At 35.9% G+C, this 19,830-nt stretch overlaps 2 protein-coding genes across 2 annotated transcripts in view; both read right to left on the reverse strand.

Moving 5' to 3' along the window:
* Positions 1-19,830, reverse strand: part of LOC145776860 (kelch-like protein 25) — a 115,070-nt gene that overhangs the window by 71,620 nt on the left and 23,620 nt on the right. The window lies entirely within an intron of this gene.
* LOC145776856 (kelch-like protein 30) lies at positions 1,699-3,165 on the reverse strand. The gene has a single exon (XM_082588075.1). It carries the CDS (start codon positions 3,163-3,165, stop codon positions 1,699-1,701), a length of 1,467 nt encoding a protein of 488 aa, XP_082444201.1.

A 19,830-nucleotide genomic window follows, 5' to 3' on the forward strand; every position in this document is an offset into this window, starting at 1 on the left:
GCTTATTCAACTACCCCTTGTCAAGCCACAGGTTGTCTTTAGCAATCTCATCAATGTCTGTTCAATTACAAGGTCCGAATCAAGGCCAGCCTAGACTTTGTCGGTTCGCCTGATGACATGTAATCCATCCTGAAATTTCTTGAAGACAGCAGGGTCCTTCATTTTGAGGTTTTGCATGTTTTGCAAGTACAAGTATGCTGATTTCAAGTAGTTGTGGTGCCCTGCAGCAGCAAATATTGGTAAGCACTCGGCAACAGCACTAAGATGTCTATCCCAGGAACCAACTCGATCTGCCATCAGCAGCATTCATGTGCATTTGACCATGTTCATGCATGCTTACTTGTCCTGGATTTATCAAACAAGCCAAGTTTCTTCTTGTCAAGTGCTTGCTGAAGTTTAGCATTTGTCTCCGAAGTAGCTACTGTTTCCAATGTGGTCTTTCCTTCTATCAACAAGGTGTACATGTCCTCACACGACTTCACTGAACCAGCTAACTCGGGATCACTATCCATCATTTCAGAGACCAGCATCCCATTCAAGCATTTTTCTGTCAAAAGGTGGCCCCGCAAAGCTCTCTGCACAGCTTTGCCACCCATCATATGCTTTACTGCATTGTCCCCATAAACAGTTTCGAGAATGTCCATCAGACCTGACCCTTGTGGACAATGCCAACTTGTGTCCTGTGAAAACCCAAACAATGTCCTTCCATTGGATCAAGACGACACAGACAGTACCGATGATAATTGTGACGACTACTAGTATGTAACAATCATAACTTGAAAAATGGTACTTCATCTCTGACATTCTCTGACGTTTAGTGCATATACTCTTCCATGATAGGCGTCGCTTCCCGGGAGGCAGGGGGGCGCGCCCCCCAGTAGAAATTGTTTGGGGGGCAGCCACCCTGCTTTTCTGTTTTTTTTTGTAGCTTTGACAGTGTAATTTTATGGAACTGTTCAAATTTGGGTACATATTTCACACTTTTTATCATCTTGCCACCTCAGATTTTTTCTTAAATGTTAAAAAATCGACGCCTATGTCTTCCATGACATCATAATGACATCACAGACGGTTTCTGATATGTTCATTTGGTGCATAGATACCATGTTTATATGTGTTTAATACATTTATAAGGTGTTAATTGAACTAAAAAGAAATTTTGTGTACATTGAAAAATTTGGGGGTCACCATTTTCAAATTATGTAAATTGACCACTTTCCCAGGGTCAGATTTTTGTAGACTTTTTTTCTGGTGTATAGTACAACCTAATCATACACCTGGAACAAAAAAACCTTTTGTATAAATTTTTTTGGGGTTGCCCCCATATTTTTCATATATTGACCCGCCTACTTGGGTATCTGGGTAATATTTGTTGTGTGCTCGAGACTTGCTTAATTTTTGCTTGCGCTTTTTCCTGTCAGAAAGGAGACTTCTCAAACGATAGGCAACACTTTTTAGTTTTCTTCAGTTTAGTGCAATGTTAGATGCCATCCGCATGACTGCGACTTAATGTTCAATAATTTGGTGGTGTGAAAATCTCAGGTTTCAAATCGCTTTAATTGGTGTTTTCAAAACAAGCTGCAAACTTACTGACGACCGGAATTGCAAGATATCACCCACTGCAAACAAGTCAATCAACCTAAAAAATATTTTTTTTAATTCCATCCACTTCTGACACGACACGAAATGTTGAAAGAATTAAATGGCAACAATCGAATGATTAAATAGTTTATTATCAGTTTTTCCAACAATGCTCCATTCATTAATTTGGGGATCATAACATTCTATTTCTTTGACTGCTAAACCTTTTTCATCAATTCCACCAACAACAAATATTCTTCCTTTCAACACACAAGCTGAACAAGCAGCTCGATGAAATTTCATGTCACTGACGTAAGTCCATTTATCAGTTGATGGATCATACTTTTCAACACTTTTCAGTGTCGTGTCCCAACCATCACCAGTTGATCCACCAATGGCATAAATCAATCCATCACAACAAACAGCTGCCAGCCATCGTCGTGGAGTTTGCATGAGACTTATAACTTTCCATTTCATTTCACCGCTTCGCAAAGATTCAACAGATGACAAAGATTCCTCATAACCATATTTACCAATTGCATACAAACTATCTTTGCAAGCGACAAGTGCATTTGCAGATCTGGTTTGTTGCAATGGAAGTATGTCTTGCCATGAGTTGGAAAATGATGAATAGCATTCCCCAGGAGCTTGATTTCCAACAACAACTAAGTTTCCATCAAATACAGTTGTTCCCATACTACTTCTATTCTTATTCATTGACTTCATTTCTTTCCACTTCAATTGCTGTTCAGATAAACTCATTCGCCAAACTGAATATCTTTCAACGAATGTATCCTTTTTGAGGTGTTTTCTTCCACCAACATAATATAGATGGCCTCGCATTACAACAGCACAACCACAGTCTCGACCATCTGGTAAATCAGGGAAGGTAAGTGGTGGTTCATCATTACAGTTATAAACTTCAGTTACTTTGGATAATGTCCAAGTTCCACCTAAGCTCAATATTCGTGTGTTCTTTTCTGGTTGCATTAGGTTTTGAACAAGTTTACTTTGCACTTTTATAACCAACTGACACAATTCAAGATTTTGCATCACCAACTTTTCTTTCAAAACAACTTCTTCAAAAAATGGTGGTGGAAGTTTGTGAAGATCTACAAGTTTCAAAAGCTCAGGAAACTCATTGGCACGATTTCCTTCATCATGTTTGATATATCCCAATATGGCAGTGAATACTGAAGCTTCATTGACAATGGATCGATCTTGTTTTAAAATGCATTTTCTCAGATCTTTTACTTTCAAACTTTTAAACTCAATTGTAGTTGATGCTGCATCGAAATTTCTGGCAATAACTTCAACGCTTTCAATTTTCAATGAATTGTTTTGGAAGTGTTCTGCTATACCAAGAACAATAAAACAGTTGTTTGGACTAAGAGCTTCACTGACAAAATCAAAGCAAAACTGCTTCGCATCATCAATTTGTAAGAAATTGGATGCTGCAATCAAATCACAAACATTCTCGTTGTTGATATCAATGTCACCAGTGTAAATAAATTTAATCAGACTTTTCATTGAATTTCCATCTACACAGTTGATTTCAATGGAACTCTGATATTTTTCTTTCATTTCAATTTTGAACATTTTTTCAAAATAAATTGAAAAACAAGCCAAGACCATCCTGTTTGCAGGAAAACGATCATTTCCTGCGCATATTTCAACATCATTAAACGATCCTGAATATCTGTTCTGATTCGCATATTCCAACAAATTGGATTCATTTGTTCTCTTCCTGGATACTTGCTCCAGTTCAGTTCTACCAACAAGTGAAAAGGACAAGTTGACAGATGAATCGCTTTCACCAAAAGTTAAAATATATACTGCATGAAAACTACAAAGTAGCTGCAATATATAATTATTTAGATATTACAGAACTCAACATGTAAGCATTTAATCATAATGCAGATAATTGGAAATAGCAAAAACATTGCAACAAAATGACAAAGGAAAAAAGGAAAAAACACCATTTCAACTTCTTTTTCCTCAAAATAGGTGTAAGAATTGTTAAAAATAAAAACTAGAAAAAAAGACAAGAATTTGCAACTGAGCTAGGACATACAAATCATCTGAGATGGATCTAAAATACAAGAAATTAGATACAAGCGGCACATAAATGTATAAAAATTCAAAGAAAATGAAGGGGTGTACCAGCAAACATCTATAGGATTGGCCCATGATACTAGAGAAGGATCCACAGAGGATACAAACTGATATGAATGAATCAACAAGTGAATAAAAAAATAACAGTTAACCTCTCAAGTGCATGTAGCTCCACACAGAGTGAAATTTACATGCCTTTTGACTCTTTTTTATTTCTTTAAAAGTAATGTCTAAAAAGACATTATTGACCCAAAAAAAAATGTCTAAAAAGACATTATGAAAAGTAACTACGGACAAAGGCCAGTGTTTCGATCTTCCGATCTCTTCAGCTTGGGATGGGGTTACTTTGCCTGATTTTGACACATTTTTTCATTTTTATCTGCTAATATTTAATTAATTGCAACCAGATTCCTCTCATTGATAAAGAACATATTAAGAACATATATATTGTTACATGAACAGTAGCCCAAGTCAATGCTCAATACCGTATTAATTTTTTATAAAAAAAAGTAGGCAAAGTATCCCCACCATCTGAAAACTTTGCCTATTAGTGCAAGTCCATGTCTAGTTAATGTAAGCATTTAATTATAATGCAGATAATTGCAGTTAGCAAAAACATTGCAACAACAAAATGAAAAATATACAACAAAATACAATAAAACAAAATTAAAAATAAAAAGTAAAAATAACACCATTTAAACTCTTTTTTCCTCAAAATACATGTAAGAATCTTTCAAAAGAGCAATTTGGTTGGTGTACAAGTACGCAGGACTTGCTCCAGTGTATTTCTGTGAAAAAGTGAAAGAAACTTGTTTGCAAATTGTTTGAACTGAAAAATGTTTAAAATCACCAAGTACGGTAGTACTTTCATGCGCAATATAAACAAATACATTTGATGTCTTCAAAATTGCAAGTGAGAATTGCATTTAAGATTCAAGCTATAACTCAATAATAAATCGTTTGCGAGCTTGAAATGTAACTTTAATGTTCAAAACAATTCCATGATGAGAAATGAAAATAGAACTTTGAAACGGACAAGTAATGATGTAGTGCAAGCCAATAAGTAAGCCAGGTTTTAACAGAACGAAATTCATAGAACAATGCATCACGCATACTAATATGAGGTAAATCAAACATAGTTATTACTATCTGAATCCTTAACAGCCTGTTTCACCTGTACGAATCATCAGAAGAATCTTATTCAAATAGAATTATTATTAATAATATGAGGTATATATATAAGAATTTCCTTGCTTTTGCGTTTTCCGCTACCACAATGCAAACATTACAATAAAACAACCACAATCTCGACCAATTGGAAGTTAGGGAAGGTAAGTGGTGGGTGGTTCATAATTGCAATTATAAATTTATTTTGTATGATGTATCAGTTCTGCCGAAGCTCAATATTCTCGTGTTTTTATCTGTTTGCATAAAGTTTTTGAAAATTTATAATTATAAACTTTAGTTTCGCTGAAAATTATAAACTTTCTTGGGGCAAACGATCATATCGATATCACTTGCAACACAGCCTAAGGTATTTTTTAGCATGAAAATTGGTTTCTAACAGATGGGTCTGCTACTATTCAGTGAGTTCGACTCGGTGAGTTCCTAACCTCTAACCCTAAAACGGCAATGATAATTAGGCTACGGTACCCAATAATTTAAAAAAAAAATTGAAAAAATTCTCCGCTAAGGGATCGGACTCACCGAATCGGACTCACCGAAACAGGCTATTCCGCTAACAGATAGGCTAGCTAGTCTGTTTTGGAGACCTAAAATAGCACAGATGCATTTGTCAAACAGATACTTTTATTAAAATAACTTCACTGGTTACTAAACTTCACAGTTTTTATTTATGAATATTTATTCTGAAATTTTGACAAAAATGGTTTGATCTTCACAAATAATAAACAAATGAACCTTGAGGCAAAACATCGATGTACTTTGCCCAGGTACGAAACAGACACCCAGAATAGAAATCATATTTTGTAACTAAACAAAAAAACGAATTTAGTTTTGTACTTTGGGTAGTTGTAGTTAAGTGGCATGTTAATTCAAAGAAACGCAATAGGTCAATGATATCTGAATAGTTTGCTCAAATATAGCACTTTGAAGTTAGCAAGTCCGTTTTGCCGCGCCTTCACTAATCATTATTTTGGGCTACAACTGTTAAAGGTCGAATTGAATATTTCTGCGGAGATCTTCATCCAGCAGATTGTATATATCACCATTCCTATAGTAGAAATTTCCGGACAGATCGTGATGTGCCCCAACAGTACCGTAGCTGCCCTCCAAGGAAACGAAGAAAGTCCGGACGACCAAGAAATCAAGATCAGGAACAAGCTTTCTTAGAAATGTGTTTCTACCTGGAAGCTAATGATGAGGAACAACTTTCTATCTCTGACCTGGGTAACAAGATGAAAGAGTTCCTTACAGACAAAGAGTCAACCCCCTACGGAAATCAGTATCTCAAACAGAAATTGATGGACCAATATGGAGACTCAATATATATTGCTGAAGGTGAAAGTGTCTATGATATTGTGACAATGAGAGAAAAGACATCGCAGATCCTTAGATCATACTTCAAAAGCCATGGTTAAGAAGAAGATGAAGAGGCACAGAAGAGAGCAATTATCAAGACAGCAGCAAGGCTAATTAGAACTGACATCAAGACAAATGACCCATCCACTTCTGATGAGTATCAATCTATTGAGATGTTAAAGCTTGAATCTGCTCTAAACTATATTCCTGGGACACTTCACACATTACTAGATTTACTACTAGTAGGTCAAAATAAGCCGCGCAAAGTTGCAAGTATTGGACAAGCAATAATTCAGGCAGCATGGCCACGCGCTGTTCTTGCACCCCTGCAGGTTGGTCTCGGTGTACAGGCACATCATCGTCATCGTTTTAAGTTGATTGTAGAAACGCTCTCTGCAATGGGTTTCTGTTCCTCGTATAAGGAAATTTTGCGTTTTGAGAAGAATGCTGCATGGTGTGTGGTTCCAGATATGATGGGCCTGAGTGCTGATACTGAAGATACAAGAGTGCATTTTGCAGGCGACAATGTTGACCACAGCATTATTATTTTTGTATGTTATTCGCTCTGAGGATGGGCATTGTCATGGTGCGCGAAACGTCAGTGAAGCAAATAAACTATCTTGTTTGTTGTTCTTTTACTTTAAATTTCATCAGATGAACGTTGCAACTAGTGCTAGAAACGATAATTGTCCTGATGAACACCCAAACTTTTCAGTATTCAATTATTATTATAGATGGCAAAGGAATCTTCCAAGAAATGGGAATGATGGCCGCTCTTACTCCGGCACGGAACACAAAACGTATCATTACCAGGCGAAAGTTTTCAGAACTCAACGTCACAGAGAACACCCAAGTTGACATAAAACAGTACCGCGTTGCCAAGCATGAATGCTGCAGTGTTAAGTACAAACAACTGCCAACATCCTTAGCTGTTGACATAAAAGTTGGCATCTTCTGGGAGCTGGCTTTGAGCTACAAGCAATCAACTCCAAACTGGCAGGGCATGATGCACATGTTGCAGAGAAAAGGAACATCCGGGAAAGTCATCTGTAGAATACTTACCAATGATAGATTTGTATTCAGGAGATAAGACATGCATATTAACGACCTTGAATTTCATCTACAACTTGGCAAGCAAGCACAATATCTCACCAGTGATTACCTTTGACCAGCCATTGTATTGGAAAGCAGCTGAGATTATCCTCGATGAACTACAGAACAGTCCCTTGAAAGATGTCATCCTTCCACGAGGATGTTTCCACACATTCATGAATGTTCTTGGAGCCATTGGCACACTGATGAAAGGTACTGGGATCACAAACATCCTAGAGAATGTCTACGAAGAAATTCTGTGGTACACATGATGACAGGAAAAGCCGTCCAAACAGCATTTCGAGGGCACCTGCTTACAGATAAATGTCTGAACCACTTAATTGTGTCTGAAACATTAGAGGCGAATCCTGAATTCGCATCACTAGTAGAAGAGTCAGAGGAAATCTATTCGTCTCTTATAGCAGGTGAAACCGCTTTGGAGGATGTTGCTTTGTCTGACACACTGGCAACAGTTCAGCAAAAAGTGAATAAAGTCAAGATGGAGCTTCAGTCCAGGTCCAAAACTAGTCAGTTGTGGCTTCAGTATCAGGATATGCTACGGTGTGCGAGGTTCCTCATCATGGCCGATCGCACAGGTTCATGGAGAATGCATTTGCAGGCTGTTACTGACTGTCTTCCGATATTTGCAGCCGCTGGGCATTTCAACTACCTGAAGTCTGCATATTATTATTTACAAGAGATGTCAGAGCTGGAAAACAGGCACCCAGATGTATACTTGAAATTTGTAAATGGGCGACATGTAGTAAGAAGAAGCAACAAATTCTGGGCTGGACTAAGCTCAGATCTTGCAATCGAACAGACACTAATGAGGTCACTCAAAACCAGTGGATGCTTGACACATGGTAGCGGGATAAATGACGAACAGCGCTCAATCTGGACAATGTCCATGCCAGTTAAAGCAATGTACAACATGGCAATGCAAGACTTTAACAACCTGACATATACAACCAGTGATCAACACAAGGAAACTAAACGATGGAAAGACTGCAGTGCAACACCGAATTGGCTTAGGCTGGGCGGTAGGCACTTTAACGTAGTACACTGTCCGAATTCCATAACGCAATCACGCGTGACGTATATGACATCACTGGTATTTCAGTCACAACTTTCCTTATTAACTCCATTGATTGCAGTCATTAAGATTCTTCTTGCACTCAGTTCAGTTGCAGAAGAAAAAATAGTATTAGCACAAAAGTGGGAATCGAAACCACGCAATCGAAATTACTACTCCTTTGCCCTAATCCATTCGGCCATGCAGGTTATGGGGATGCATTCAGTTAAATTTCTTTGTATCAAAATTTTTCGATAAAGACGACCAGATAATCACGTGTTGAGTCACATGACTGAAGTCAGCTGACTTGCGTGTACGTTTTTCGAAGAGTGTACTACGTTAAAATGCCTACCAGGCTGGGCAGCGTTTAACCCTTTGTCCTGTGGGGGGGGGGGTCGGGTGGGACTTGGCGCTTTTCAAAGCAATATCACTAAAGAACTACGCAATCCACACCTTTGAAATTTTTTGACTTTTCCTAAAAATTATTCAAGTATTTATTCCGCTTTGAATGACATTGCTATTGTCTATAATTTTAGAGATATGACATGATCTTCATAACATACTCGGATATTTTAGCTAGCTACTAGCTAGTCCTTTTGTTTTCTAATTATACGGATTAATAGGATTACTGAGCGCCGTCGTGCGTGGAACTGCGACGCAGATATCTCGTGAGTTGGCTTTGTTGTAAAGCATTCGACCGTAATGATTCCGCCTTTTGTTTGCAAACTCGAGTTTTGAGTTGCTTTGATTAATCTTTTAATTACATCTGGGTTTCTTTGAAATTATATCAGAGAGTATACGATAAGCCATGCTGAAAAAGATGTAATTTTACATAGTTTTCTATGGCCAATACATTTTGTTTCTAACTTATAACAAGAAGCCGTAGGAAAATTTCTTGACAAAACTCAGTCTATCTCACAAAACAAGCAAACTGATGTGGGAAGTTTTTTGTTGATTTCTTGTCGGAAAGCAACAAGGAGTGAGTTTTTGACCCCCCAATAAACTTCTGCATGTACTGGTACACTTATATTCACATAAATATTTATGGATGTTGCTAAAATGTTTTTATAAAAACGAGAGATTGAAGGATACTGAAAAGAACTTGACATCGTCTATCTAAACTGCTCTGCTTTTGTGGAAAAACACGCGCAGCTAAATTGTTGTGCTTTGACAAACATTGCACATACTGTATTGTCAGCAATGAATCTTTACCTAAATGGTAATTTTGCAGTTGCTTGAGAAATTACAAAATTATTTTTTCTCTACGAGGATTGAAAAGTTTTGATATATCTCAGCAGAAACACTATTAGGACCAACTCAATAATTTCAAAGTTTGTTTTCAAATGTTGATCTTCAAAAGCTTATTTTCACAAAAGCTTACCTCAAAAAGGTGTAGGCATATATCATTTTCTCAATAAATTTGGATGTTTATGTCATTTGGAGCAAAGTTGTTTGTTTGGTTGAAAGAATCTGAAATCAATGCCTTGTTGTTGTAACGTATCGTAACGTAATCTATCAGTCAGCCGCTTTTGTGACTTTCTGTTTTCGAATACATTTTCGTGACAAAAAATTGGCTTTTGTAATAACGCCTTCAACCATAAAGTTGCATTTTCTGTCTGCATCTCAAACGCTATACCATACTCAGCAATTTTTCTAAAAAATTGTTGCACAAAATACATATCTGACAAAATAAGGAAAATATGTTGAATTGAATTGTTTTTTATACGGATTGTTTTCCTTGTCTCCTAAAAGTAACTAAAAAACAAGAAAAACGATTTTTATCGTTTGGCGTAAAAATATGATATTGAGGTTCACCTTGGTTTGCATGATGAAAAATGAAAATCATAACAAACAATTGCTCGAAGTGATTTTCACAGCTATTTGATCCTTCGCGATGATATCAATTGTAGTTTCTATTACATGAAACCCGTTCAAACTATTTTTTTTTTTTTAAACTGTGGTTGATTCAAGAATATAATACTTTGTCAATGTAACTTACTTCATTTTTGTGTTTTTACTTCGACTTTTTCACAAGCAAGACTTTACACAAAACAACTTCAGTGTGAGCCTACCCAATAATGTCGATAAGTTATTTGCAACGTGAATCGATTGACCAGAGTAGCCTAAGTGGACCAGAAAGCTGTGGCCAAAACTTCATTACTTTTATCAAAAGGTTTGCACATTGGGAACAGCAATCACTTTGTTTCAAATCAGCAAATCACTTTTTGTCATTGGTTCAACGTCTGAACTAATATACAACAAAATTGGTTTTCTGGGTCTTTGGTTTGGAAAAACATCATTATGATGTATTGTGACGTGGTCTATCAGCCAGCAGTAGTTTATGCGCCTTTTGTTTTTGGTTATGCATCAATTACAAAAGAGGGCTTTTGCAGTAATGCCGTCAACCGCAAACTGCATCTAAAATGTTATTTCAATATTTGAAGAGAAAGAAATCTTCCAATGCGTAAGAAATAGCTTGACACAAAATGCATGTCCAACAAATTAGAAAAACTTGTAGAAAACCTTATCTTGCAAATCTAGTTGACAACATAAAAAAGCCATTTCAATCGCTTAGACACAAACGTGTATTTTCAAAATATCAAAAACCTTCAATTTTGCTGAAGAAAAAAGTCAAAATTTTAGTGATTTTTTTGTATGATAATAACAATCAGCCTAAAAAAGATTTTTTTTGCAAGATTTGATATCTTGCTAAATGTATTTATTTTTCCTATCGTTATGCCACGACTTTGACTTTGTCACGCAGAACAGGAGTTCCCTTTGGCAATGTACAAACGACCTTTTCTATAGCCTACCAATACGATTTGACTAAACGATTATTATCTCTACACTTTATCAAAATTGTTTGCAAAATTGTTTCATTCAAAGTGATTATTGTTGGTAAGTATGGAAACATATCACTTTTGTAATGCATCGTGACATAGTTTATCAGTCAGGAGTTGTAGACGCTTTTTGTTTTTGAAGTGCATGAAAGTCCAAGTTGGAACGAGCTCCTATCGAAGCAAGTAAACTACCTTTGGATAGGTTGTGGTTCAAATACCATGTGACACCAATAGGCTACCTTACTTTTCTGTATCAACCGCTAGCTAGAAAGCTAATCAGATACTTTTTACATCGATTCAACGTCTCTAGACGTTGAAACAATGTTAAAAACAAATAAATAGCTCCCTGGGATGTGCTGTAAACTGCAAAGTGTTTCTTGATCATGTATAACCAAATTGGACAGTATGAGTGTGAAAAGAAAACTGATCTCAACACAATTGCTACAAATAAAATGTTTACTAAAGCTCATTGCTTGATTTAGTTTTAATATCAAGCGATGACAGTACATTTGAAAATGTGTAGACTATAACATATGGCTCAAAAATGTCTTGAAACAGTTTATTTTGCGGTGATTTTGTCTCATTCTCTGCAAATGTTGAGACAAAGCGAAAGATTTTTGCAATGCCTCGGGCAAAACAAAAAGAAACGCAAGTCAGACGCCAATTACGATTTCATTGAAGCGTGGACGACGTCCACGCGTAAGAGATTAAATGGAACACAATGAAATTATTCCGTCACACTCAATTATAAAGTAATTAAGAAACGATTTCTCAAGTCAAATAAAAAAACATGACCAACCATCAAATTATTTGATTTTTTAAGTTAGGCTGTTAAACAAATTGCAAAAAATTTTCGATGCTATGTTGTCAGATAAATTATCTGCATCATGTGAAAATTTGATTGATCTATTTTGCGTAGTTTTTGAGTTACACGAGCTCAAAGTGATAGTGTCGAACCGACCCCCCCGTCCGCAAGTCAACTGGCCAAAATACGTCACAGGAAATAGGGTTAAAAAGAACAAAAAGATTCTAACATCCAATTCCAATAGACTCCCAATCAAACTGAAAGCAAAAATATTCAACACCTACGTTTTAACAGTCGTGCTGTACAGTCTAGAATACGGAAATTGGACATCAACAACAATGAAAAAACTCACTACCTTCCAAAATCACATCATGAGAAGCATGACCAACAAAAGGTTACTTGAAAACACGAAAATAGAAGATCTTCTAACTATGACAAAACTACATTCAATTGCAGCAATAATAAAATCAAAAGTTTTAAAACTGTTCGGCCACACTAAAAGATCACAATTCGGAATCAGTAAAGTTTGCACAGAAGGCAAAGTAGAAGGAAAAAGAAAACGCGGCAGACAACCAAAACGATGGCAAGACAACATTCAATCATAGACCGGACTCAAGTTGACGACACTGGGCGAGTTGGCTGAAAATCGCCACTCTTGGAAGCAAATACGCCATGTTGATGCGCAATCTGCCGCAGGCGGAGATGACGACTGATGATGATATGTATAACATAAACTGATTTAATAATTCATTAATCAAACATCTAGATTAAGCAAGGACGTAAAACAAACAAATCAAAGAATTGGTTACTACATGTAAGCAAAACAATGAAAACTATTAATACTACAAAAAGTGCTCAATGCCAAGCAAAAAGGCAAAGCAGAGCGAATTAAATCAAATATAGTTATTACTATTTGAAGCCTTTACAAATTGTTTCACCTAACGGATCATCAGAAGGTCTTATTCAAATAGAATCTATTTAAATTATATTCTATTTGAATAAGACCTTCTGATGATCCGTTAGGTGAAACAATTTGTAAAGGCTTCAGATAGTAATAACTGGTGCACGGTCGTTTGGTCGACAGACATTTGGTCGACAGGACGTTTGGTCGACAAGACATTTGGTCGACAGGACGTTAGGTCGACAGAACGATTCATTTTTGGGTTAGGGTTAGGGTTAGAGTCAGGGTTAGATTAGGGTTATGGTTAGTTAACTAACCCTAACCCTAAAATAAATCGTTCTGTCGACCTAACGTCCTGTCGACCAAACGTCCTGTCGACCAAATGTCTGTCGACCAAACGTCCTGTCGACCAAATGACCGGGTACCGTAATAACTATACATGTAAGCAATATGCATTCTACGACCGACGCATTATGACGCGACAAATGCAGTTCTTATTGTTAATAGAAATGTTAGATGGCTATAACAGAATGATTAAACAGTCCTTCAACAGTTTCTCCAACAGTATTCCATTCGTTAGTTTGTGGGTCATAACACTCTATTTCTTTGACTGGTTGAGATGTCTCATCAAGTCCACCAACAACAAATATTCTTCCATTCAAAACACATGCAGAAAAACTAGATCGGTGAAATTTCATTTCACTAACATAAAACCATTTATCAGTTGCTGGAAAGTATTTTTCAACACTTTTTAGACGAGTCTCATTACTTTCTCCGGCCTTCCCACCAATCACATAAATAAATCCATCACAACAAACAGCTGCCAACCATCGTCGTGGAGTATGCATGGGACTTACATATTTCCATTTTCCTTCACCACTTCCCAAACATTGAACAGATGACGAATATTTTCCATTACAACATCCACCAATTGCATACAAACTATCTTTGCAAGCAACAAGTGCATTTGCAGATCTGGTGTGTTCCAACGGAGGTATGTCTTGCCATGCATTAAAACTCGATGAATAACATTCTCCTGGTTCTTGGCTACCAACAACAACCAGATTGTCATCAAAAACAGTTGCTGCCATCGCAGACCTTTCTTTGTTCATTGACTTTACTTCGTTCCATTGCAATTCTTGACCAGATAAATCCATTTGCCAAACCGAAGATGTTGAAATTGTTCTGTTTTCATCTTTGTTACCACCAACATCATACAAACAACCACGCATGACAACAGCACAACCACCATGGCGTCCATCTGGTAAATCAGGGAAGGTAAGTGGTGGTTCATTATTACAATTAAAAACTTCGACTACTTTGGATGATGTCCTAGCTCCACCTAAACTCACTATTCTGGTGTGTTTGTCTGTTTGCATCAAGTTCTTGACAATTTTGTTTTGAGCTTGAAACAACAACAAACACAATTCATGATTTTGTGTCACCAACTTTTCTTTCAAAACAACTTCTTCAAAAAATGGTGGTGGAAGTTTGTGAAGATCTATTAGTTTCAAAAGCTCAGGAAACTCACTGGCACGATTTCCTTCATCATGTTTGATCCATCCCAATATGGCAGTGAATACTGAGGCTTCATTGACAATGGATCGATCTTGTTTTGAAATGCAACGTCTCAGATCTTTTACTTTTAAATTTTTGAACTCAATTGTACTTGATGCTGAATCAAAATTTCTGACAATAATTTCAACACTTTCGGTTTTCAGTGAGTTGTTTTGGAAGTGTTCTGCTATACCAAGAAAAATAAAACAGTTGTTTGGACTAAGAGCTTCACTCACAAAATCAAAGCAAAACTGCTTCACATCATCAATTTGTAAGTAATTGGATGATGCAATCAAATCACAAACATTCTCGTTGTTGATATCAATGTCTCCAGTGTAAATAAATTCAATCAGACTTTTCATTGAATTTCCATCTACACAATTGATTTCAATGGAACTCTGATATTTTTCTTTCATCTCAATTTTGAACATTTTTTCAAAGAAAGATGAAAAGCAAGACAAGACCATCTTGTTTGCAGGAAAACGATCATTCCCTGCGCATATTTCAACATCATTAAACGATCCTGAATGTCTGTTCTGATTCGCATATTCCAGCAAATTAGATTCATTTGTTCTCTTCCTGGATACTTGCTCTAGTTCAGTTCTGCCAACAAGCGAAAAGGACATTTTCATCAATTATATAACTTCTGAAACAAAATGCTTAAAATATTGAATAGCAATTACAAGATGGCTGCAACATAAAATTAATAAGATATAAAACAAAACACACAAGCATTTGATCAGAAAGCAGATGATTTCAAGTAATAGTGAAAATATACTACATTGAAACTTGTAAGTATCCTATTCTAGAAACAACAGCACAATACACCATGAATGTCGTTCAATTTTTCAAAAGCAACAATGTTTTTATAATGAAAGTTGTGTTAGTAGTAAATAACAACATCATTGAAGTAAAATGGTTGTGACAATTCAGCCATCTGTGCTACAATACAAAGCAACAAAATTTACATTACATGAAATTGAAGCATGAAACGTTCAAAATTGTAACAAAGTTTGCACAACGACACAACTAAAGTATAGGGTGTTTCAAAAAATTTGACATCATTGTACAGTCTGGTAACTTTGCCAATTATCGTTTATACGATCTTAAATTTTAACAATATGTGCAGATACAACATAAAATTTTATTTTTTTATTTTCAGGCGTTTTTCCTTTTAGATGTAGAAATGCCATGCAATAGCGTAGAAAAAGCATTTTGTGTACTAGAGTATACTAGAACACAGTCGAATAAGACTGTGTAGCGTGCATTTCCGCAACCTTTTGGAAGAGGCCGGATCCTTTTACTCTGCACAAGCAACCTTCTTGTTCGAACTTTTCTGCCACGTCCAAATCTGCTTTCCATCTGGCCCTTTTCTTCCAAATCGTTGCGCAAATTGCACGAATGCACGCTGTGCTATTTCTTGCTATAAACTGTGTTTGATAATAACATACAGAAGAAAAAAGAGTAATGGATGAAAAAAAGCAAGTAATACCGGTAGTGACAATGATGTAATAAAGGACAAAAGTTTGCAACTCTTGTTTTCAAAGCTTATTCAAACAATTCTATTTAAACTTTGTATTCCTTTATTTCTCTGGTTAAACAATGACAGTTTTCCAGATAAAGTCTAGTTAAAACAGGACGTTGTGTCACATACGATTTCACAGCCATTATAAACTACCAGTTCTGTTTCGAAAAAACTTGATCAATCGCATCAACAAAAATACAGAATTATTCGTTATCGAATAATAAAGCAAACGACCTTGTCTTAATCAACAATGCTATCATCGTGTTCGTGTGGCAGCCTTACTAGGTTAATACTGTTTTGAATTGCTGCTGGAAACTAAAACACATGCTGAATTTTAACATGTTTTTAGATCACGATAATTAAACTTGAAATTAATTGAAACTTAATTAATTGAAACTTCGTAATATACCCTCTTTAAAACCACACATAAGAACAAAAAATGAAGGTGATAGTTTCTGTACGTGCGCTTGACAAGTGCTACTTATTAAATTGCTTTCACCTCAGTCGCCCTCGTCGTCGTCGTGTGAGCTTCTGGGGCCGAGGGTCTATCCTTTTACCACCCCAGATTAGAAATTTTTAGTGATTTTCTAAAGTGAACTGCTGTAAATTTTACTGATACTATGAGCTAATAAGTTGTACTGAAGAGAGTTTAATACCCGAAATCGCAATCTGCAACAGAAGAATTTCAATTTGGACTTTGTCATGAACATTTAATTTCCACCCAACATTTTCTACTTCTGTTTGAACTACATGTACTTTAAAAGGTCGTCAATACATATTACATACGATACTACACTACCATAATACAAACAGCGTAGGCCTATATACATTTTTGCTGTTTTGTGGTACAAACAACACATTACAGATCAAATAAATAGCATATAAGATTTGAAAAAAGCAAAGTTAAGATTGTATCGATTGACAATAGTAGATGATTCGTAAAGTTCAGCACGGTACTGCATAGATTAGTAAACTTGTGAAGTAAAAAATTGAATCTATTTGATTACATTATGTCAGCGATAGTAAAACATTATTTAATTTAAAAACGATATATTGTAACACTGGGATTACCAAGGTGTCCTATGGGACACCAATCACTTTTGTTCTTGCTGTAATTTTTAAAACGTTTCCACTTATGCTGTCATACTCCTTGACTTTTTCTAAATATTACTTGAAATGTTTATCATAAAAAAACTTTAAAAATAGTTTTTTATTTCGTGTTATTTAAGCGGTTTTCAACACGTACCACTACCACTTCAGCTGCCCATAAAGGATAATTGTACAGCGTGAAGTTTACTTCCATGAAAACTCCTAGTTTACAGCTTCGTTTGTTTAATGGTTAAAGTTATAAATCAGGTCACCAAATAATTTTTTTGAATTGTGATAACACTAGTTTTCAGTAATCTGATGGCCTAAATTACAAATAGGTTATCAGGTTGGTGAAATAAGGAAACTAAGTCTGCAAGTAGTTGGCTGTTTTGTTTCTGATACTAACTGCATTTGTATACAGTACTCAGTTGAAATTGAAGAATAGTTTTAGTCAAATGCTTTTCACGTACTTGCGCTGTTTATCCAGAAAAGATTGTTATGTCGATCAAATGAAACTTGTAAAGGTAGGAGCACAGCAAGCAGTAAAACTGAAAGAAAACTAATGAGATTTTAAAAAATAGAAATAAATACAGATTTAGAAGCAATTCTGCTGTATAGAAGATCAGCTACAAGTAGTGTGTATAATTCATTTGTATTTATTTCAAGGTAACAGTCTTTTGTATAAATATTATAATTTCTCATTCTGTAAGGTTTCCTTTTCTTATAAAAATGGCGGAAGCAAGACGTACAGTGCATGAAGTAGCCACTTATATTTCTTCTTGGGACTCTGATGATGAACTTTCCGATGAAAAAAAAAACTACCTCGCTATCTCAAGGTGATAACATGGCAAGCACTGTGACAGCAACAGTTGATAATGACAGCTATGATGATAGTTCAGACGATGAAAGTGACATCACACCAACTCAATTGCAGGGAACACAAGCTGCAGTCTGCAGAGTTAATAAGTAGAAGAAATGGTGTCGTCTGTAAAAAGTCTCTCCTAAGTTAGAGTGGAGGAACGTCTGCATGTAATGTTTTTACTGCGACTCCAAGAGTGTCTCGCGTTGTGGCTAACAGCATCCTAACAGTGTATGATGGGTAGAAGCACTTGATTCATGAAACTATCTTGAGACCCATTGTAAAGTACACAGAAGCAGAACCACAAGACGTTTCGTTGGGATTCAATATGCAAGAGGTACTGTATGCAGCGGCGCAACTAGAAAAAATCAAAGGGGGTCGGCAACGAGAGAGAAAACTAACAATTATTTGTAGAAGCAGATATATCACAGTTAGATTGTTAGCCTAGTGTAAATTGACAACGCAATGATCCAATTCTGTGACGTGCGAAGGGACCTTTTTCGCTCTGTCTGCGCTTGCTACTAACTCTCAAAAAGAGTTTCCCGCGCTTTCGAAAGTAGGCAGCATATTGTTTGCTCTCCGGGCCCACATTTTAAAAAGTAGTCCACACAAGCTTAGGGCCTGGATACACGTCAAGTTTGACAAGATTGTAAAGAAAATTTAATTGCCGTCTTTTTGATAGGCTACCAAAATTATAAAATTGGTTTAAGAATGTGTTAAGATGCGACCATACAAAGATTACAAACCAGACTAGCCTAAAGCCAGCTGCAGTTCCGTTTTGTGGGCTAATAAAGTTGTATCCTAACTTAGCCAATTTACCAAATTTTAAAAACCAAATTCAAAGAAAGGAAAAGAAATCCTTTTGCAATGATGGCTTTGCACAGAAAAGTGACCGTGAATTACAAACAATTGGTTGATAAATTTCTTGCAGATGCTCCAGGTCGATAAGCACAAATGTAACCTGAGTGTTTTAAATATGAAGACCGTTCATCTCAAGTCAATTAGGCCTATGTTACATTATACATATAACATAAGCCTAATTGACGTTAGATCAACGGTCTTCAACCCTTTGAGGACCGTTGGTACATATGTGTACCATGAACTTTTTCCACGATGTCTAATCATTTTCTTGTAGTTATCAAAAAGTATTTGTCTCTAAACGTTTCTTAAATAGATAATCTATTTATAAATAAAAAAAAATTGGAAATTGTATTTTGTTTAAGCTTTGCTTTAACTGGTTTTGTTAGGTGAATTGGTCAGGGTTTGAAGCGGTAAACTTGAAAAGATCAACAAGACAAGAAAAAAATATAAAAAAAATATAATTTTTATTCTACATCAATGTTTAATGATTAATCTGACTTATCCCATCAGTAAAACCATAAAAAAAAATTAAAAAAACATGTTGCTAGACAATGCTAAACTTTTGTGGTACAAAATGTACTAAAGATCCTGAAAGGTAAATTCTATTTGTCTAATGGAGGGATATAGTGGTGTGGGAAAAACATAAAAATTAAGACTGTTGTTGTGAAATTTTAATATAAATAACACGTAATATTTTAGGAATGTATTTTAGATCTACATGCAAAGGTAAATTTAACTGATAGCATTACTTCCGGTTGAAAAATTTTCAATAATTTGGTGCGAATTATGTCAATACTGTTTATACAAGCAATTATGATTTTCGTCGTCGTCGCCGTGTGAGCCTCTGAAAACAGACCCACTTTACCAAATAACTTTACAGACTTTTTGAAGTTAGTTTTATTTCGCAGAGTAGCGATGAGCCATGAATGTAGAAGTGTTAGCTGTAGAGTAAGGGTATTCAACAGGTTATAGGAAGTGCTAGTCCAGCCTAG

The sequence above is a fragment of the Aplidium turbinatum genome, chromosome 9, assembly GCF_918807975.1.
Source record: "Aplidium turbinatum chromosome 9, kaAplTurb1.1, whole genome shotgun sequence".
Taxonomy (NCBI): domain Eukaryota; kingdom Metazoa; phylum Chordata; class Ascidiacea; order Aplousobranchia; family Polyclinidae; genus Aplidium; species Aplidium turbinatum.